The following is a 22,876-nucleotide window of genomic DNA, read 5'->3' as shown; positions in this document are numbered from 1 at the left end:
GCTTACCAACATTATGACCAGGAATACGACTTTCCCGAAGTGGATCCTTTGTTCGAACCTCCACCCTGGACATGGGATCTGATCCCAGAGGCCGACCCAAAACAACGCGGTCGGCGCAAGCGAGGCAGATGGAGCGGCCTACTGGTCAGACTTAGAAGGCGAGCACACCAGTCACCGCTTCCGAGCATATTACTTACCAATGTCCAATCTCTAGACGACAAGGTGGACGAAATTAGGGCACTAGGGTTGCCTTCCAGAGAGACATCAGATTTTAACATTCTCTGGTTCACGGAAACATGGCTCACTCGGGATATGTTGTCAGAGTCGGTATAGCCACCCGGTTCCTTCATGCATCGCGCTGACAAACAAACATCTCTCTGGTAAGAAGAAGGGCGGGGGTGTATGCCTTATGATTAATGACTCATGGTGTAATCATAACAAACAGGACCTCAAGTTCTCTTGTTCAACTGATCTAGAATTCCTTACAATCAAATGCCGACCGCATTATCTCCCAAGATAATTATTTTAGATTATAGTCACAGCCATGTATATTCCCCCCCCCCCCCCCCCCCCCAAGCAGATACCTCGACAGTCCTGAAAGAACTTAACTGGACTCTATGTAAACTGGAAACCATATACAGTTGAAGTCGGAAGTTTACATACACCTTAGCCAAGTACATTTAAACTCAGTTTTTCAAATTTCCTGACATTTAATCTTCGTAACAATTCTCTTAGGTCAGTTAGGATCACCACTTTATTTTAAGAATGTGAAATGTCAGAGTAATAGATTTATTTCAGCTTTTATTTCTTTCATCACGTTCCTAGGCGGTCAGAAGTTTACATACACTCAATTAGTATTTGGTAGCATTTCCTTTAAATTGTTTAACTTGGGTCAAATGTTTCAAGTAGCCTTCCACAAGCTTCCCACAATAAGTTGGGTGAATTTTAGCCCATTCCTCCTGACAGAGCTGGTGTAACTGAGTCAGGTTTGTAGGCCTCCTTGCTCGCAAACGCTTTTTCAGTTCTGCCCACACATTTTCTAAAGGGTTGATGTCAGGGCTTTGTGATGGCCACTCCAATACCTTGACTTTGTTGTCCTTAAGCCATTTTGCCACAACTTTGGAAGTATCCTTGGGGTAATTGTCCATTTGGAAGACGCATTTGCGACCAAGCTTTAACTTCCTGACTGATGTCTTGAGATGTTGCTTCAATATATCCACATAATTTTCCTGCCTCCTGATGCTATCTATTTTGTAAAGTGCACCAGTCCCTCCTGCAGCAAAGCACGCCCCCACAACATGATGCTGCCACCCCCGTGCTTCACGGTTGGGAAGGTGTTCTTCGGCTTGCAAGCCTCCTCTTTTTCCCTCCAAACATAACGATGGTCATTATGGCCAAAAAGTTATATTTTTGTTTCATCAGACCAGAGGACATTTCTCCAAAAAGTATGATCTTTGTCCCCATGTGCATTTGCAAACCGTAGTCTGGCTTGTTTATGGCAGTTTTGGAGCAGTGGCTTCTTCCTTGCTGAGCGGCCTTTCAGGTTATGTCGATATAGGACTCGTTTTACTGTAGATTTAGATACTTTTTGTACCTGTTTCCTCCAGCAACTTCACAAGGTAATTTGCTGTTTTTCTGGGATTGATTTGCACCAAAGTATGTTCATCTCTAGGAGATAGAACGCGTCTCCTTCCTGAGCGGTATGATGACTGTGTGGTCCCATGATGTTTATACTTGCGTATTATTGTTTGTACAGATAAACGTGGTACCTTCAGGAATTTGGAAATTGCTCCCTCAGAAATTCTGAGGTTTTGGCTGATTTTCTTTAGGTTTTCCCATGTCAAGCAAAGAGCCACTGAGTTTGAAGGTAGGCCTTGAAATACATCCACAGGTACACCTCCAATTGACTCAAATGATGTCAATTATCCTATTAGAAGCTTCTAAAGCCATGACATCATTTTCTTGAATTTTCCAAGCTGTTTAAAGACACAGTCAACTTAGTGTATGTAAACTTTTGACCCACTGGAGTTGTGATACAGTGAAATAATCTGTCTGTAAACAATTGTTGGAAAAATTGCTTGTCATGCACAAAGTAGGTCCTAACCGACAAGCCAAAACTATAGTTTGTTAACAAGAAACTTGTGGAGTGGTTAAAAAACGAGTTTTAATGACTCCAACCTAAGTGTATGTAAGCTTCCGACTTCAACCGTGTCCTGAGGCTGCTTTTATTGTAGCTCAGGATTTTACCAACACTAATCTGAGAACAAGGCTTCCTAAATTCTATCAGCATATCAAATGCCTGACACGAGTGGGTAGAATTCTGGACCATTGCTAATCTAACTTCCGCGATGCATACAATGCCTTCCCCCACCCTCCCTTCAGCAGATTTGACCATGTCTCCGTTTTGTTGCCCCCATCCTATAGGCAGAACCTAAAACAGGAAACACCCGTACTCAGGTCTATCCAATGCTGGTCTGACCAATCAGATTCCACGCTTTAAGATTCCTTCAATCAAGTTGACTGGGACATGTTCCGGGTAGCCTCAGACAATAATATTGACGTATATGCTGACTCGATGATTGGGTTTAATATCAAGTGCATCGGAGATGTTGTTCCCACTGACTTTTGAAACCTTCCCTAACCAGAAATGGATTGCAGCATTCGCGCTAAACTGAAAACCCTAACCACTGCTTTTAATAGTGGCAAGGCGACTGGAAACATGACCGAATACAAACAGTTATTCCCGCCGCAAGGAAATCAAACAAGCAAAGCATCAGTATAGAGACAATGTAGAGTCGCAATTCAGCGGCTAAAACATGTATGTGACAGGGTCTATAGTCAATCACAGATTACAAAAAGAAAAACCAGCCCCGTCGCTGACATCTTGCTCCCAGACAAATGAAGCAACTTGCTCGCGTTGAGGACAGTAAAGTGCAACTGACACGGCCCGCTACCAAAGCCTGTGGGCTCTCCTCCTCCGTGGCCAACGTGAGTAAAACATTTAAACGTGTTAACCCCCGCAAGGCTGCCGGCCCAGACGGCATCCCTAGCCGCGTCCTAAGAGCATGCACAGACCGGCTGGCTGGTGTGTTTGCAGATATATTCAATCAATCCCTGTCCCAGTCTTCTGTCCCAACATGCTTCATTGTTCTTGTTCCCAAGAAAGCTAAAGTAACTGAACTAAATGACTATCGCCCCGTAGCACTCACCTCTATCATCATGAAGTGCTTTGAGAGACTAGTCAAGGATCATATCACCTCCACCCTACCTGACACCCTAGACCCACTCCAATTTGCTTACCGCCCCAATAGGTCCACAGATGACGCAATCGCCTGCACACTGCCCTATCCTAGGAGCTCAGAGGACCCTCGGAGTGTGGTGTCAGGAAAATAACCTCTCGCTCAACATAAACAAAATAAAGGAGATGATCGTGGACTTCCGGCAACGGCAGAGGGAGCACCCCCCTCCACCCCATTCACATTGACGGGACAGTAGATCACAGACTAACTGAAATGGTCCACCCACTCAGACAGTGTGGTGAATGGAGCGCAACAGTGCCTCTTCATCCTCAGGAGGCTTTCACCTAAAATACTCAACCTTTACAGATGCACAATCAAGGACATACTGTCGGGCTGTATCACAGCCTGGTACGGCAACTGCACAGCCTTCAACCACAATGCTCTCTTTAGGGTAGTGCTGTCTGCACAATGCGTCACCGGGGGCAAACTACCTGCCCTCCAGGACACCTACAGCACCTGTGTCACAGGAAGGCCAAAAGGTCATCAAGGACAACAATCACCCGAGCCACTGCCTGTTCACCCTGCTATCATCCAGAAGGCGAGGTCATTACAGTTGCGTCCAAAGCTGGGACCAAGAGACAGAAGCTCTTTTTCAGTCAAGGTCATCAGACTGTTATTAAACAGCCATCACTAACATTGAGTGGCTGCTGCCAACATACTGACTCAAATCTCTAGCCACTTTAATAAACAGATTTAATAAAGGTATCACTAGTCACTTTAAATAACGCCACTTTAGTAATGTCTACATATCCTACATTACTCATCTCATATGTATATACTGTATTCTATACCATCTTGCCTATGCCGTACGGCAATCGCTAATCCATATATTTATATGTACATATTCTTATTCATTCCTTTACATTTGTGTGTATAATGTAGTCGTTGTGAATTTGTGAGATTTCTTGTTAGATTTTACTGCACTGTCGGAACTAGAAGCATAATAATTTCACTACACTCGCATTAACTTCTGCTAACCCTGTATATTTGACCAATAACATTTGATTTGATGAACAAGATGTTAATTACAGTGAATCTAAAGCTTCTCCTAAAATATGTAACTTTCTATTTTGAAACATTTCTTATCCTTCTCAGGCTGGTGTCCTCCATCCACGCCATCATGGCCACCACGGCAGGAGTCATCGTCGTGTTGGCATGCAGCGGTGACGTCATGACTGACAGGTAGGTCAGCGAGTAACAGACAGGGGGACAAGTTCCTCGACTCGGGTGCTCCAATCAGTGCGGCCGAAGAAGTCATGTTTTCTTTCTGTCTGCATAGTTGTTTTTTTACGCTACATGGCAATGCTTCATGCAAGCAGTATCGGGACCACAAAAGCAAGAGCTTCTTATTGGATAAGTGCCTAATGAACACACCCTGACCTCCCTCTCTTATCATCTTGCCTTTTCTTCATACCTAATGACAACGGTAAGTTGTGGTCTGAACAAATCACCTCGGTTTTCCACAGAGCTTATAGTGGGCTTAATTGCCGCCCCCTATCAGTGGTTGAGTGAACTCACTCAGGCTCTACCTTGGGTGGTATGTGTCTGTTAACAGCTGGTGCGCAATCTCTAATATTAGGGAAGTATCAAGGTTCTGCTCGCCTGAGTTAGAATAACTAATGGTAACCTAATTTCTACCAGCATGCCATGTGCAACTAGAGGAAAAATTCTAGATCATATTTAATCTACACACATAGGCTCATACAAAGTTCTCCATTTGGCAAATCTGACCATAAATCCATCCTCCTGATTACAAGCTAAAACCTAAACACTAAAAGTAGCAGTGGTCAATTAAAAATATGGTGCTAAACTACAGGACTGTGTTGCTAGCACAGACTGGAATATGTTCTATCTGACGGCATTGAAGAGTTTACCACATTAGTTACCGGCTTCATTAATAAGTGCATCGATGAGGTCGTACGTACATATCCCAACCATAAGCCATGGATTACAGGAAGTATCCACACTGAGCTAAAGGGTAGAGCTGCCGCGTTCAAGGAGCGGGACTCCAATAAGAAATCTGCCTATGACTTCCGACGCCATCAGAGGTAAAGCGTCAATACTGGAGTAAGATCGAATCCTACTTCACCGGCTCTGACGCTCGTTGGATGTTGCAGGGCTTGCAAACTATCACGAATTACAAAGGGAAACCCAGCAGCGAGCTGCCATGTGACGCAAGCCTACCAGATGAGCTAAATGCTTTCTATGCTCGCTTCGAGGCAATCAACACTGAACCATGCGTGAGAACACCAGCTGTTCTAGATGACTGTGTGATCATGTCTCCGTAGCCAATGGGAGTAAGACCTTTTTAAATAGGTTAACATTCACAAGTCCCCAGAGCCAGATGGATTACCAGGTCGTGTATTCAGCTGACCATCTAGAGAATGACGTGTCAGCTAAAGCCTGCACTGACCTTGTGTTTAGCCAAGCTGACAGCAGCTAGCTAGTATAGCCAGCTAGCATAGCCAGCTACAGATATCACCACGCTACCTTATCTAGCTGATATTTCTGTCAAATCAGTTATGGCAGGAGCCAGTGTCTGGAATGTGTTTCATAAAACACTTGTTCTACAACACCTTGCTATAAAATTAGCTTGCAACTTAGTTTTAACGTTTCATCATTGAAACCGTGTCAACTGTGAGTTGAATGCCCAGTCTTGAGTCAGCTCAGCTGTCCTAAATCACAATGTTCTATAACTGGCTAGTTTTGTCTCATCTCTCCTTATGTCCGCTGTTAGATCTTTCCCGGGAGACAAATCCCAGAACTATTATCTCTACAGGTGTAGGTTACATGTGGACATTGCACAAACATCGCCCAGCTTTAGTGTAGATCCATTTATCAACTAAAAATGAATCTGTGTGTTTGTTACAAAGACACATTTTTATGCTGCAACTATCATATGAATGTCAATATAGACCAGTATGCCTACACTTACCAAGCAAATAAAAATCAGTTGTGTGTAGAGCACAACTTCAGCTGTCTAACCAGAACTAGAATGGCATTCTATTAGTCTATTTGGCCGACTAAGGATTTGGCTGTCTAAGCACACACTGACATGCACAGCTCTCTGGGTGTGGTTCTGTCTTCAAGTCTCCAGTGGGTGATGAAGTCCCTTCCATCTATGTAATGTATTACAGGTTATAGAAGGGTGCAGTTACACGGCAGGGAGGTGAAGTGCATGACACTCCATCCTGGATATGACAGAGTTTGCCTCAACCCTTGGTTCCAGCAGGCAGAGTTCAATAACTACAAGCAGATGTGAGATGCAGGAGGATGGCACTCTTCTCATACCACTCAGGAGGAAGCTTTGCATCGGTCAGTAGCCTAAAGAGTCATTTGAGACTAGTGCAATTGCTGAACTTATAAGCTTTGCATCGGTCAGTAGCCTAAAGAGTCATTTGAGACTAGTGCAATTGCTGAACTTATATTCTAAACTAAGTGTTTTGGTAACTTTAAAGTGTAACAGTTCTATGTAGAATAAACCATACGTCACATAATAATGTGGAAGCAGTGTTATGCTAATATATAACAATGTGCAAATATTAGTTGTAACTGTACATATTCGTACCAAGCCGTTCGGTACGGTGACCTCTGTTCGGTCCACACTGTGAACCCGAATGAATACATAAATTAATCAAACTATCAAATGTTATTTGTCACAGGTGCCAAATACACAAGGTGTAGACTTTACAGTGAAATGCTTACTTACAAGCCCTTTTCCAACAATGCAGAGTTAAGTAAGAAACATTTGCTAAATAAATGATCACACAATAAAATAACAATAACAAAGCTATATACAAGGAGTACCAGTACAGAGACAATGTGCAGGGGTACGAGGTAGTTGAGGTAATATGTACATGTAAGTAGGGGTAAAAGTGACCAGGCAGTCAAGATAGATAATAGACGGTGTGTGTGTGTGTGGCGTCAATATGCGTGTGTGTTGGAGTGTCAGTATAGTATGTGTGAGGTACAGTCCATTTACAATGTATTCACATCCCTTGACTTTTCCTACAATTGTGTTAGCCTGAATTTAAAATGGATTAAATAGAGATTTTGTGTCACTGGCCTACACACAATAAATACCCCATATTGTTGAAGTGGATTTATGTTTTTTAAAATATTGACAAATAAAAAATATTAAATGTCTTGAGTCAATAAGTATTCAATCCCTTTGTGGCAAATTAAGTTCAGGAGTAGAAATTGCTTAACAAGTCGCAAATTGCATGGACTCACTCTGTGCAATAATGGTGTTTTTACATGATTTTTGAATGACAACCTCATCTCTTTACCTACACATACAATTGTCTGTAAGGTCCCTAAGTCGAGCAGAGAATACTTCGCAAAGGAGGACATTTATTGGTAGATGTGGTATTATGTGTCGATTGATGGAAAAAAACATGTAATCCATTTTAGAACGGGGTATGAATAATTTGAGGGCACTGTACAGTTGAAGTCGGAAGTTTACATACATGTTGGAGTCATTAAAAGTTGTTTTTCAACTACTCCACAAATTTCTTGTTAACAAACTATAGTTTTGGCAAGTCGGTTAGGACGTCTACTTTGTGCATGACACAAGTAATTTTTCCAACAATTGTTTACAGACAGATTATTTCACTTATAATTCACTGTATCACAATTCCAGTGGGTCAGAAGTTTAAATACACTAAGTTGACTGTGCCTTTAAACAGCTTGGAAAATTCCAGAAAATGACATCATTGCTTTAGAAGCTTCTGGTAGGCTAATTGACATCATCAGTCAATTGGAAGTGTACATATGGATGTATTTCAAGGCCTACCTTCAAACTCAGTGCCTCCTTTGCTTGACATCATGGGAAAATCAAAAGAAATCAGCCAAAAATTTATTTTTTAGACCTCCAGAAGTCTGATTCATCCTTGGGAGCAATTTCCAAATGACTGAAGGTACCGCGTTCATCTGTACAAACAGTAGTACGCAAATAAACACCATGGGACCACGCAGCCGTCATACCGCTCAGGAAGGAGACACGTTCTGTCTCCTAGAGATGAACATACTTTGGTGCGAATCAATCCCAGAACAACAGCAAAGGACCTTGTGAAGATGCTGGAGGGAACAGGTACAAAAGTATCCATATCCACAGTAAAACAAGTCCTATATCGACACCCTGAAAGCATGGGGCTGGCAGCATTATGTTGTGGGGGTGCTTTACTGCAGGAGGGACTGGTGCACTTCACAAAATAGATGGCATCATGAGGGAGGAAAATGATGTGGATATATTGAAGCAACATCTCAGAACAGAACACAATAAAGCTTGGTCGCAAATGGGTTTTCCAAATGGACAATGACCCCAAGCATACTTCCAAAGTTGTGGCAAAATGGCTTAAGGTCTAGGTATTGGAGTGGCCATCACACAGCCCTGACCTCAATACTATAGAAAATGTTTGGGCAAGGAGGTCTACAAACCTGACTCAGTTACACCAGCTCTTTCAGGAGGAATGGGCCAAAATTCACCCAACTTATTGTGGGAAGCCTGTGGAAGGCTACCCAAAACGTTTGACCCAAGTTAAACAATTTCAAGGCAATGCTACCAAATACTAATTGATAAGAAATATAAGCTGAAATAAATAATTCTCTCCAATATTATTCTGACATTTCACATTTCCTATAATAAAGTGGTGATCCTAAATGACCTAAAACCGGGAATTTTTACTTGGATTAAATGTCAGGAATTGTGAAAAACTGAGTTTAAATGTATTTGGCGTATGTACACTTCCGACTTCAACTGTACATAGGGATAAAAGTAGGGATAAAAGTGACTAGGAAATCAGGATAGATGATAAACAGAGGTGTGTGTGTGTGTGGGTAGTGAGTGTGCATTTGAGTCAAAAAACAAAAAAGGAGTTTAATGCAAATAGCCTGGGTAGCCAAAAGTTGGCTCTCTGACATGTTTGAAGAATACACAGGGTCTCTTCAGGCCATCTGTAGAAAAACGAGGAAGAGTTGATGAGTGACATTTATTGAAGGGTCATATTACTAAACACTTGTGATGTACTGTCTTATTAGTAATCACCTTATCAAATGTCATGTATTGCATGCTTCATAAACAACAGGTGTAAACTAAAGCCCTGTTCACATTGTCAGTTTGAAGTGACTCCAATCCTATTTATTTGCATATTCGAATTGGTTATTTTTCCTGCAGTCTGGACAGCCAATGAGCACATTGAATGTGACATTTCAAACTACATTTATAGTTGGTTTGAAGTTGGATACATATCATCCCTGGCCATGTGACTTGTCTGAACGGTCAAATCAGAATAATTTGCCCTCAAGTGTTTTTTAGACTTATATGGCATATTGCTTGCTAACGACTGACAGTTTGACAAGAACATGTAGTAGCTAACTAGCTTGTTAATTGTTTACAAACAAATTAGGGAACGTGTTAAACCGCTATCTAGCTAGCAAGTTGACTGCTGTGGCTGATCCAAAAAGGATTCATTTGAAAGTTGGATCAGCTTATCCTTAAGAGTCTTTGTGTTCTGATACTATGATTTTGAACATGCAAAGCAACTGGTAAATTTCTACAGCAGGCATTGTCACCTTAGCTTGCAAATAACTTCTGAGTGAACCACGAGCACCACCACGAAACAACCAACACAACTGCGTGCACACCCGTCATTACTATGACAACTAGCGTAGCCATGTCAGCAAATGGCTGCTGTTTGATCACACACACATCCAATTTGGACACTTGTAACTTGCTATTTGGACAGTCTGTAGTCCAAAATGGATTTGAAAAACCAAACTGGTTTTTGTGTTAAGCCTGCAGTGTAAACAAATCTTAACTGTGAAATGCTTATGTACGGGTCCTTTTCCAACAATGTAGAGTTTAAAATATATATAAAAAATACAAAAGAAATACATTTAAAATGAAATACTGACACAATAAATAAATACACACACAGTGAACAACTTTTGACCCTTCTGAGGAGTTTTCCTACACCTAATGGGCATTGCAGCATAGATCAGTTCCAGGACCCTCTCGTCACAGATACTGGTCGACTTCAGCTCCTATATCTGACCCATACAGTCATGGAAGCCAACTATAAATACACGGTTGAACATAGCCAATCAGAGATCCTGATTTACAGCGAATTCACAAGAGACACGTGCCAGCATGGCATTACTCACTCGTTCCAAGGAGTAGTCCATTTGCACAGTGTAACATTATCTCAGCCAATCATGGCTAGTGGGAAGGTTGTCCTTTTTTCATGGCTAAACCAACTAGGCTTGTAATTTTAACAATTGTATTTGTATTTATGGATGGAATACAAGTTTGTTATTTAGGCACATGTTCTAGAAGGCATTTTTGCAAAAAAAAAAAAATGTGCTAATAAAATGCATGTTTACTTTCAAATGCTGCTCCTGAAGTAGTGGCATGCGACATATGCCTAGTTTCCTGAAACTAGTCATAACTGTGACCAACCTGATTCAAGTGTCTCCCCATTACTCTGAAGCAGAACTTGTGCGGGGCCACTGCCTCAGCCTTCTGTAACAGCTCCTAATATGGAAGGGGGAGGTGTTCCCACAACATTGCTGAATAAAAAATGTAAACAATTCACCATGTTTTGTATTTAGCCTGTGAATGGAATGAAATTAAATTAAATATTGTCACTCAATGAACATATAGTGAGAAATTACTGTCTCTAGTTTGTAAGTAATTTATGCTAATAGAGGGACTAACTACAGAATAGATTCAGGCCAGTGACGCTGACACCATGACTATGCAACCAGCTGTGTACGTTGCTGATTGCTTGCTGACACAGTTTGCTATTCGCTGGCAGAGCCATAGCTACAGTGCCTTGCGAAAGTAAGTAATCGCAGCAAAAGGTGGCGCTACAAAGTATTAACTTAAGGGGGCTGAATAATTTTGCACGCCCAATTTTTCAGTTTTTGATTTGTTAAAAAAGTTTGAAATATCCAATAAATGTCGTTCCACTTCATGATTGTGTCCCACTTGTTGTTGATTCTTCACAAAAAAAATACAGTTTTATATCTTTGTTTGAAGCCTGAAATAGGGCAAAAGGTCGCAAAATACTTTCGCAGGGCACTGTATATTTGTAGTAGACAAGTACTATCCTTCATTTATTTTTGCACAAGAAAATACACAAACCTTTATGAGAACACGTATGTTGTTTTGGGTGAACAGACGAAGCCCCCGAATGCTAGCTACCTAATATCTTTGTCAGAGCTGAATTGAGTTGGCTAACGTTAGCTAGCCAGTTTGAGTTTAAATGTTTTTGAAAGCAAGCTGTCTACATCCTGTGATTAGCTAGCTAGCAAGCTAGTATCCAAGTGCCTGCCCTGTATTGAGGCTAAATGCCAATGAGCTACAGTTAGCTGTTGTTAGCAAGGTAGCTAGCTAACGTGAGCAATGCACATCTTCCTCTGACATGCTACATTACACTTGATGTATTTAGCTGGCTACAGTATCATTCTCCTTTCATCGAGTATCATAGCTAGCCTGGCTCGCTAGCACTATCACATGTTGTATAACCAAAAGTAGCTATTAGCTTGCTAGTACCAGATATCTACTTAGCTAACGTACTCAACAACACCAGTGGTTTGACTGTTAACAGGCAGCTGTGTTGGATGTAATCCATTCCTGGCCATCTTTCCATATTGTTGAAATGCATTGGAAGTTTGTACCATCTTTATGGAAGCCCATTTTCACTCCTATTTGCTGTAACTCATGACGAACTCCCTTACAAAATTATCCTATGTATGGGAGGAAACGCCGTACACCTGGCGACCGTGTCAGGTTGGTGGTGTGTGTCATGCGTTTCACCCACTCCACATTTTTTAATTCCCACGTTTAGCTAGAGGTAATGTTATAAAATGTATGCCACAAACACTTGACACTATTCCAAGTGATTTACAGTACATTGAATGCGCTGTATATGTGTGTCATCCCTGTGGGAATGAATTTAACCCATGACCTTGCCCACTTAGCTACTCACTGAACTCGTCAAATAAGAAACTCTTGTTTTCATTGCATAATGGTGTGAAATAATAAACCCTCCCTTTCCCTCAGGTACTGGCTGGCCACCTACTTTGTCATCTGGTACGGCGTGCCCTACATGGCATACGATATCTACGCCATGTACCTCAGCCACTACTACCGCTTCCGGGTCAAGGGTCACAAGGAGTATAAGGAGCACTCGTTGACCACGGTCAACTCGTTTGTCCGCCGTGAGTTCCTGCTGGTGCTCCACCACATTGCGCTGCTCACCATCCTGCTGCCCGTCACCCTGGTCAGTAACACACACACACTACCTTGGTTTGTGCCGAAATGGCACAGTACTTATTGACCAGGAAAACTTGTCAGGTTTTGGAGTCCCTGCTGACCATTCTGCTGCCTGTCACTGATTAGGGAGAGGAGGGGAGAGTGATAACGTGATATGACCCTTCTGACCATTATGCTGCCCATCACTCTCGTGCAAGAGAACGGAGAGGAGGGGGGTGAGATTCTTTGCTGACCATTCTGCTGCCTGACAGTGAGAGGGATGGAAGGGTGGATGAGAGAGAGATGGCACTGAGAGGGTCAGAGAGCGTGTGAAAGAGACCTGTGTGTAGCCTGGCTAGCTGATATTTGCTTCTCCTTTTAGTTTTCATTACATTGTCTTCCCCGTCGACTGCATTTTCAGGCAAGAACACTAGCTAATATCCACATAACGACAGATGAGTGTATCGTAACAATAATCGAGAGAGAACACACATACCCACGGAAAATGTGGCGCTGGACAATTATGGTAATGTGACCGGGAAATGTTTTATTTACTGGCCATTTTAGAAATTAACCGGACCCATATGCATTGGGTGCATAACCCATTAAGGCGTCCACCCATGGTGCTCAGCATGACAGAAATCAGAATTACATTATGGTAATGCACCTTAACAGAATATTCAACTCATGTAATGAAGCAGCCAATAAAACATCATTTTCAAACATTTCCCAAAATACAATTCGCGGGAAAACACCATTCTAAACAGCGCACCCGATAGCGGTTCCATATGTGATAGAGATGAAAATCTCTGTTAGGAACTTTGAAAGAGGGGGAATCTAAAGATGCCACAACTAGGATGGGTTGCTAATATGACTAGAATTGTGCCTTTGGCTTCTGGACAATGACAGAAAGTTGATGTGACAACCAATAGAACAGGAGAGAAATGGCATAGTGGTGGGTCCAGTAGGGAAGTATATAATTACTCCTGTCTATACAGAAATAAATGCATTATTCAAAATTCTTCTTCACCAGAAAGAATCGAGGATCATTCCGCAATTTGGGCAGCTTAGTGCGTGGCAATAGGCCTAGCTGATTATTGAGTTGCGGCTGTCAGTGAATAGCATCTAAAATAAGTGTGAAGATAATGTCTTGAGTAGAATTTTAAATGTTGAGACAAGAAGAAGGGGAGGGGTGTGTGGCGAATCTCTCTCCAGAATGGCTCTGCTGTCTCCTGCCAATTCTTTCGCATTCATTGTTTCGTTGTGTGAATTGTTTACCCTTTTATTTATTTTTATCAATTTACATATGTCAGTCATTTGGTTACATTAATTTCTGTTAATGCATGTATTAATTAGTATTTTACTGTTCTCATTCTTGGAGTGGAAACATTGTTTGCAGAGTTTACAACTTGCTACACTTGTGAAAAACAAGTGTTGGTTTATTTCATAACCATCATTTAGGAGATTTGTCTTTCATTTGGATTGCTCCATGTGAGCAATGAGGTGTCTGTTTTTCTCTGTCCTGATAATGTTGGGGGAGCGTGGACATCTAATTAGCATAATACAAAAATCCCCATGAGAATCCGTAAATGTAAGCTAGAGATCTTTGTTTTTCTATGTCGCACTTCTGCATCTGCGGTGAAAGGTGACAGAGCTAGAGGGGTGTTCGTCAGACCATGAAACATCCCGAAAATCGGCCTTCCTACAAAATCGTCTGTAGCGTCCAAACGGTTTGGCCTAAACGACTAATGCAATCCCTCCATGGAAAGATGAGATTCTCACAAACATGATGGTTTTCTCCACAAGTGTCAGAAGACTTGTCTAATGGGGTTAAATACATGTGTGAAGAAAAAAGTGTGTGTATATGTTTCCTGTTCTTATATCTCTCAGATACATAGAACAACTTTTTGATATTTTTGTTGGTACTATATGATGTTCCATGTAGTGAATCTGTTATTCAATGCATTTGTATGGGCTAATGGCAGTAAGGCCAAAAATGATGTATCTAATAATTTTTGTACTTTTAAAAAAAATATATATATACTTCAAGGGGTTTTAAAATTCTAAATCAATTAGCTTAATGATCCTTGGTATAACCTTAAAACAATTCCATATAGCTTAGTAGAACCTCAGGGACTTAGACTCGTATGGGTTAACATCTAATGTGAGTGATGTTAAAACTATAATTCAAAGTATACTATTTGAAAAATCTTTCTTTAGCCGCCAATTGATCACGTATCAATGTGTCCCTATGGCAGAGGCTGGTGATCTCACATTAGTTCCAAATTTTATGATTGACCACGTGACAATGATTTTGAGAAATGCACAACTGGCACACAGATTGGTAGGATAAATTCTAAGCTTCCCCAAACTTGAAACTCACGCTCTGCCAATGAAGCAATAATTGCTCCCATAGTCAGATTTTGCCAATAGGTTACTTTGAAACAGAGTAAGACATTCCTCATACTATTAAATAAAACATTCTGATTTCCAAAAATTAACTATGTTTTCAAAATGCATACTGCCTCCAGCTTCCATTGTAAAGTGGTGGGTGATGTGCTGATAGCCTGTTGCCTGCGCTTGAATGGGAGGCTAGCTTTAATTACCAGTTGAGAAATAAAAAATAGCTTTTTGAAAAATGTTGCACCAAAACAGTTTTCAGCACGTGGTTACATTCAGAATTGTTGTGCAATTAATTGGCTTTTAAAAGCACATGTTTTATTCCAGCTGCAGGAGAAATCCCACTCAAAATAGTCTCTGAATGTTGTGTGCGTGTGATAGTTGTTAGTTAATAAATAAGATACATGATGGCTAACGAAAATACAGTCTAATTCCACTAAATTATGCAAATTAACCTATATACCGATAAGCCTGAAGGTCAAATGCATTTACATCAACTGGTATTTCCATCAATTTCTAAAAAGCATTAGTTTGCAATGGGATTTGTTTTACCGGCAACAGTTTTATTTATAGGCTTTTCATTTTATTTTTGGGGGCCTAAAGCCGGCAATTGCCCGCTACAGAAAACCCTGAGATCTTGCTCCACTCACTCACTCACTCTCTCTCTTTCTTTCTCTCTCGCTCTCTCTCTCTCACACACACGTCGTATTAGTGGCAGGTAGCCTAGTGGTTAGTGTTGGACTAGTAACCGAACGGTTGCAAGATCGAATCCCTGAGCTGACAAGGTAAAAATAGGTCGTTCTTGCCCCTGAGCAAGGCAGTTAACCCACTGTTCCTAGGCTGTCATTGAAAATAAGAATTTGTTCATAACTGACTTGCCTAGTTAAATAAAGGTAAAATAAGAAATTGTGTCAATTTTATGTAGAGAGAAGGTCAAGTGCATTGGAAACCTGGCATCTTAGTTTTCAGTGGCTTTCAATGGTGATATGAGATCACCTTACCTTACACCTCCATTATTCAGGTTCCAGCTGCTGTGATCCTCTTCTCCTCCCCTTCTCCTACTCCTCCTCCCTTGCTCCCTGCTTCGTTTCCCTCCCACACAGTCAGGTAACACACACACACACACACACACACACACACTGGATCCAGCAGGCAGGTACAGGGGGTAGGTAGGTGTAGTGTTACATGGCAGCAGTTTGTGCTGCAGGTCATTCTTCCATTGGGCAGATGGCAGAACTGGTGTCTCGGCCCCACACACTACTGGTTTATTCATCATCACATAACACACACAGAGCCCTCTGTTTGGCATCCTCCCTGTCTGCAGCTTCCATCAATGCTCCTCCATACATTTACTAATTTACTCATTGTGATCTATTCCCTTACCTTAAACTTCTTGGCGCACCGATCCCTTTAGCGGGATCATTTTCGTCAACATCCGCTGAATTGCAGAGCGCCAAATTCAAATGAAATTACAAAAAATATTTCATTTTCATGAAATCACAAGTGCAATATACCAAAACACAGCGTAGTTTGTTGTTAATCCACCTGGCTTGTCAGATTTAAAAAAATCTTTACAGCGATAGCAAAACAAGTGTTTGTTATGACAGCTCTCTCAGCAGACAAAACATTACAAACCGCTAGCAGCAAAGTAGATTGGTCACGAAAGTCAGAAAAGCAATAAAATGAATCGCTTACCTTTTGATCTTCTCATGTTTGCACTCACGAGACTCCCAGTTAAACAATAAATGTTTGTTTTTTTGTTCCATAAGGGTTATTTTTATATCCAAAAACCTCCATTTGGTTGGCACGTTTTGTTCAGTAATCCACAGGCTCGTGCAGGTCACGACGGGCAGACACAAATTCCAAATAGTATCCGTAAAGTTTGTTGAAACATGTCAAACGTTTTTTTTAATCAATCCTCAGGTTGTTTTTACAATAAATAATCGATAATATTTCAACCGGACGGTAGGTTTTTCAATAGGAGAGAGAGAGAGAGAAAAGGTCTGCTCCAAGCTGCTCGCGCATGCAAAAATCTAAGGACACCCAGCTATCCACTGACGCGATGTGATCATTCTCACTCATTTCTCAGAATAAAACCCTGAAACGATGTCTAAAGACTGTTCACACCATGTGGAAGCCATAGGGAATCTGGTTGATATCCCTTTAAATGGAGGGAAATGGAGGGAAGGCATGTAATGGAACAGAGCGGTTTCAGAAAAGCAGCACTTCCTGGTTGGATTCTCCTCAGGTTTTTGCCTTCAATATCAGTTCTGTTATACTCTCAGACAATATTTTGACAGTTTTGGAAACTTTAGAGTGTTCTATCCTAATCTGCAATTATATGCATATTCTAGCTTCTCGGGCCTGAGAAATAGGCAGTTTCATTTGGGTACGTTTTTCATCCAAACATCAAAATACTGCCCCCTAGTCTCAAGAGGTTAACGTCTGGTCTTATGGCATAAGTCTGGGTCTTGTTCATTGTTGCATGCAACGGAAACCTTTTGCTACGAAATTTGAGTGTTTCTTGTTGGAAAAGTCCAGGTAGTTCCTCCCAGTTTCAGTCCATTTTCTTCTGTTTGTTGCCTGATGAACATGACCCTGGACCTGGTTTGACCTCTGTTGGCCAAGTTGTTTTGTAGCCTTGTTGGTGTTATTGAGCTGTGTCCTGACTTGTGTTTTTGTATGTGCAGCCCTAGGGAAAGTCGATTTGCCTAAGTCCTATATTACCGAGGACCATTTTGGGTGGGTGTGTGTGTGTATTTCTGTGTGTGCATGGTCTTGTTTCAGATTTTTGTAACTGTGTGCTGTCTCCCTCCCTGTGCCTTTCAGTTCTTCAGGAGGGACCAGGGCGATTACTTCATCGGCTGCCTGTTCCTCACAGAGCTCAGCACGCCCTTCGTCTCCTTAGGGAAGATCCTCATCCAGGTGAGAGAGATGCACGCAAACACACATTAGAACACCCTAATCACCACTTATAACAACCATGTATACACACCGAGGTTTTCATTGGCCAAAAGCCGGCTATTACAGGCTAATAAAACAAATCTACACCGGCCAATTGCCCGAGAGAAGAAAATAATCACATTGCGAAATAATGCTTTTTAGCCTGTTCATTGATGGTAATACCAGTCTATCGGTCTGTAGGTAAATTTGCATGATGTTGTGAAATGAAATTGGCGCGTGTACAGTATATTTGTTATGAATTTTGTTTATCACACACGTACAGATACAGAGGCTTGGAGTGGAAAATCAGATGGCGGGCTTCATCAGTGCGTCACGCACCACTGTGCAATGAGCTGGAGGCAGTATGCATTTTGAAAACATAAAGCTACTTAGTTTGAAACTTGAACCTTTTACTACATACTATGAGACATGTCTTATCTTGCTTCAAAGTAGCTTTGCCAGAATCAGACCATATCCATGGAGGCAATTGTTTATGCTTAGGGTCATGTATAAAAATGTCCAGTTGCTCATTATTTTGGCTATCATGGCTAGAAGGGATCTAAGTGACTTTGGAAGAGAGGTCTCAAAGGAGCATAGATGGTTCAAAGGGTGGGTCTGTGTGTCTGTCTCGGTGTCTATCTCGGTGTCTGTCTCAGTGTCTGTGTGTCTGTCTCGATGTCTGTGTGTGTGTCTGTCTGTCTCGGTGTCTGTGTGTGTGTCTGTCTGTCTCGGTGTCTGTGTGTGTGTCTGCCTGCCTCGGTGTCTGTGTGTGTGTCTGCCTGCCTCGGTGTCTGTGTGTGTGTCTGCCTGCCTCGGTGTCTGTGTGTGTGTCTGCCTGCCTCGGTGTCTGTGTGTGTGTCTGCCTGCCTCGGTGTCTGTGTGTGTGTCTGCCTGCCTCGGTGTCTGTGTGGGTGTGTGTCTGCCTCGGTGTCTGTGTGTGTGTGTGTCTGTCTGTGTGTGTGTGTGTCTGCCTCGGTGTCTGTGTGTGTGTGTCTCGGTGTCTGTCTCGGTGTCTGTGTGTGTGTCTGCCTGCCTCGGTGTCTGTGTGTGTGTCTGCCTGCCTCGGTGTCTGTGTGTGTGTCTGCCTGCCTCGGTGTCTGTGTGTGTGTGTCTGCCTCGGTGTCTGTGCGTGTGTCTGCCTCGGTGTCTGTGCATGTCTCTGTCTCGGTGTCTGTGTGTCTCTGTCTCGGTGTCTGTGTGTGTGTGTCTGCCTCGGTGTCTGTGTGTCTCTGTCTCGGTGTCTGTGTGTCTCTGTCTCGGTGTCTGTGTGTGTCTGCCTCGGTGTCTGTCTCGGTGTCTGTGTGTGTGTCTGCCTGCCTCGGTGTCTGTGTGTGTGTGCCTGCCTCAGTGTCTGTGTGTCTGTCTGTGTGTGTGTGTCTGCCTCGGTGTGTGTGTGTCTGCCTCGGTGTCTGTGTGTGTGTGTCTGTCTCGGTGTCTGTGTGTGTCTGTCTCGGTGTCTGTCTCGGTGTCTGTCTCGGTGTCTGTCTCGGTGTCTGTCTCGGTGTCTGTGTGTGTGTCTGTCTCGGTGTCTGTGTGTGTGTCTGTCTCGGTGTCTGTGTGTGTGTCTGTCTCGGTGTCTGTGTGTGTGTCTGTCTCGGTGTCTGTGTGTGTGTCTGTCTCGGTGTCTGTGTGTGTGTCTGTCTCGGTGTCTGTGTGTGTGTCTGTCTCGGTGTCTGTGTGTGTGTCTGTCTCGGTGTCTGTCTCGGTGTCTGTCTCGGTGTCTGTGTGTGTGTCTGTCTCGGTGTCTGTGTGTGTGTCTGTCTCGGTGTCTGTGTGTGTGTCTGTCTCGGTGTCTGTGTGTGTCTGTCTCGGTGTCTGTGTGTGTCTGTCTCGGTGTCTGTGTGTGTCTGTCTCGGTGTCTGTGTCTGTCTCGGTGTCTGTGTCTGTCTCGGTGTCTGTGTCTGTGTCTGTCTCGGTGTCTGTGTCTGTCTCGTGTCTGTCTGTCTGTCTCGGTGTCTGTCTGTCTGTCTCGGTGTCTGTCTGTCTGTCTCGGTGTCTGTCTGTCTGTCTCGGTGTCTGTCTGTCTGTCTCGGTGTCTGTCTGTCTGTCTCGGTGTCTGTCTGTCTGTGTGTCTCGGTCTCTGTCTCGGTGTCTGTGTGTCTGCGTGTGTGTGTGTCTCGGTGTCTGTGTGTGTCTGCCTCGGTGTCTCTGTGTGTGTCTGCCTCGGTGTCTGTGTGTGTGTCTGCCTCGGTGTCTCTGTGTGTGTCTGCCTCGGTGTCTGTGTGTGTGTCTGCCTCGGTGTCTGTGTGTGTCTGCCTCGGTGTCTGTGTGTCTCTGTCTCGGTGTCTGTGTGTCTCTGTCTCGGTGTCTGTGTGTCTCTGTCTCGGTGTCTGTGTGTCTCTGTCTCGGTGTCTGCCTCGGTGTCTGTGTGTGTCTGCCTCTGTGTTTGCCTCGGTGTCTGTCTCGGTGTCTGTCTCGGTGTCTGTGTGTGTGTCTGCCTCGGTGTCTGCCTCGGTGTCTGTGTGTGTCTGCCTCGGTGTCTGTGTGTGTCTGCCTCGGTGTCTGTGTGTCTCGGTGTCTGTGTGTCTCTGTCTCGGTGTCTCTGCGTGTGTCTGCCTCGGTGTCTGTGCGTGTGTCTGCCTCGGTGTCTGTGCATGTCTCTGTGTGTCTCTGTCTCGGTGTCTGTGTGTGTGTGTCTGCCTCGGTGTCTGTGTGTCTCTGTCTCGGTGTCTGTGTGTCTCTGTCTCGGTGTCTGTGTGTGTCTGCCTCGGTGTCTGTCTCGGTGTCTGTGTGTGTGTCTGCCTGCCTCGGTGTCTGTGTGTGTGTGCCTGCCTCGGTGTCTGTGTGTCTGTCTGTGTGTGTGTGCCTGCCTCGGTGTGTGTGTGTCTGCCTCGGTGTCTGTGTGTGTGTGTGTCTGTCTCGGTGTCTGTGTGTGTCTGTCTCGGTGTCTGTCTCGGTGTCTGTCTCGGTGTCTGTCTCGGTGTCTGTCTCGGTGTCTGTGTGTGTGTCTGTCTCGGTGTCTGTGTGTGTGTCTGTCTCGGTGTCTGTGTGTGTGTCTGTCTCGGTGTCTGTGTGTGTGTCTGTCTCGGTGTCTGTCTCGGTGTCTGTGTGTGTCTGTCTCGGTGTCTGTGTGTGTCTGTCTCGGTGTCTGTGTGTGTGTCTGTCTCGGTGTCTGTGTCTGTCTCGGTGTCTGTGTCTGTCTCGGTGTCTGTGTCTGTCTCGGTGTCTGTGTCTGTCTCGGTGTCTGTGTCTGTCTCGGTGTCTGTGTCTGTCTCGGTGTCTGTGTCTGTCTCGGTGTCTGTCTGTCTGTCTCGGTGTCTGTCTGTCTGTCTCGGTGTCTGTCTGTCTGTCTCGGTGTCTGTCTGTCTGTCTCGGTGTCTGTCTGTCTGTCTCGGTGTCTGTCTGTCTGTCTCGGTGTCTGTCTGTCTGTCTCGGTGTCTGTGTCTGTCTCGGTGTCTGTCTCGGTGTCTGTCTGTCTTGGTGTCTGTCTGTCTGTGTGTCTCGGTCTCTGTCTCGGTGTCTGTGTGTCTGCGTGTGTGTGTGTCTCGGTGTCTGTGTGTGTCTGCCTCGGTGTCTGTGTGTGTGTCTGCCTCGGTGTCTGTGTGTGTGTCTGCCTCGGTGTCTGTGTGTGTCTCTGCCTCTGTGTCTGTGTGTGTCTGCCTCGGTGTCTGTGTGTCTCTGTCTCGGTGTCTGTGTGTCTCTGTCTCGGTGTCTGTGTGTCTCTGTCTCGGTGTCTGTGTGTCTCTGTCTCGGTGTCTGTGTGTCTCTGTCTCGGTGTCTGCCTCGGTGTCTGTGTGTGTCTGCCTCGGTGTCTGCCTCGGTGTCTGTGTGTGTCTGCCTCGGTGTCTGTGTGTGTCTGCCTCGGTGTCTGTGCGTGTGTCTGCCTCGGTGTCTGTGCGTGTGTCTGCCTCGGTGTCTGTGCATGTCTCTATCTCGGTGTCTGTGTGTCTCTGTCTCGGTGTCTGTGTGTGTGTCTGCCTCGGTGTCTGTGTGTCTCTGTCTCGGTGTCTCTGCGTGTGTCTGCCTCGGTGTCTGTGCGTGTGTCTGCCTCGGTGTCTGTGCATGTCTCTGTCTCGGTGTCTGTGTGTCTCTGTCTCGGTGTCTGTGTGTGTGTCTGCCTCGGTGTCTGTGTGTCTCTGTCTCGGTGTCTGTGTGTGTGTCTGCCTCGGTGTCTGTCTCGGTGTCTGTGTGTGTGTCTACCTCGGTGTCTGTGTGTCTCTGTCTCGGTGTCTGTGTGTGTGTCTGCCTCGGTGTCTGTGTGTCTCTGTCTCGGTGTCTGTGTCTCTGTCTCGGTGTCTGTGTGTCTCTGTCTCGGTGTCTGTGTGTGTCTGCCTCGGTGTCTGTCTCGGTGTCTGCCTCGGTGTCTGCCTCGGTGTCTGTCTCGGTGTCTGTCTCGGTGTCTGTCTCGGTGTCTGTGTGTGTGTCTGTCTCGGTGTCTGTGTGTGTGTCTGTCTCGGTGTCTGTGTGTGTGTCTGTCTCGGTGTCTGTGTGTGTGTCTGTCTCGGTGTCTGTGTGTGTGTCTGTCTCGGTGTCTGTGTGTGTGTCTGTCTCGGTGTCTGTGTGTGTGTCTGTCTCGGTGTCTGTGTGTGTGTCTGTCTCGGTGTCTGTGTGTGTGTCTGTCTCGGTGTCTGTGTGTGTGTCTGTCTCGGTGTCTGTGTGTGTGTGTCTCGGTGTCTGTGTGTGTGTCTGTCTCGGTGTCCTGTGTGTGTGTCTGTCTCGGTGTCCTGTGTGTCTGTCTGTCTCGGTGTCTGTCTGTCTCGGTGTCTGTCTGTCTCGGTGTCTGTCTGCCTCGGTGTCTGTCTGCCTCGGTGTCTGTCTGCCTCGGTGTCTGTGTGTCTGCCTCGGTGTCTGTGTGTCTGCCTCGGTGTCTGTGTGTCTGCCTCGGTGTCTGCCTCGGCGTCTGTGTGTGTGTCTGCCTCGGCGTCTGTGTGTGTGTCTGTCTCGGCGTCTGTGTGTGTGTCTGTCTCGGCGTCTGTGTGTGTGTCTGTCTCGGCGTCTGTCTCGGTCTCTGTGTGTGTGTCTGCCTGCCTCGGTG

General features: G+C 44.4%; 1 protein-coding gene across 2 annotated transcripts in view; it reads left to right on the top strand.

Annotated features, from left to right (window-relative positions):
* LOC110537679 (ceramide synthase-like) overlaps positions 1-22,876 on the top strand; it is a 58,187-nt gene that overhangs the window by 10,696 nt on the left and 24,615 nt on the right. Inside the window, exons 2-5 of one of the 2 annotated variants that reach the window (XM_090192583.1) lie at positions 4,395-4,481; positions 6,437-6,614; positions 12,367-12,586; positions 17,788-17,883. In XM_090192583.1, the coding sequence (XP_090048709.1) occupies positions 12,413-12,586; positions 17,788-17,883 (270 nt within the window). In that variant the 5' untranslated portion in view covers positions 4,395-4,481; positions 6,437-6,614; positions 12,367-12,412. The remainder of the gene's footprint in view (positions 1-4,394; positions 4,482-6,436; positions 6,615-12,366; positions 12,587-17,787; positions 17,884-22,876) is intronic. The other variant, XM_036937650.2, reaches the window with a different exon arrangement.

The sequence above is a fragment of the Oncorhynchus mykiss genome, chromosome 12 (genome assembly GCF_057628025.1).
Source record: "Oncorhynchus mykiss isolate SJ-2025 chromosome 12, ASM5762802v1, whole genome shotgun sequence".
Taxonomy (NCBI): domain Eukaryota; kingdom Metazoa; phylum Chordata; class Actinopteri; order Salmoniformes; family Salmonidae; genus Oncorhynchus; species Oncorhynchus mykiss.
This window is presented reverse-complemented; position numbering and strand designations above follow the sequence as displayed.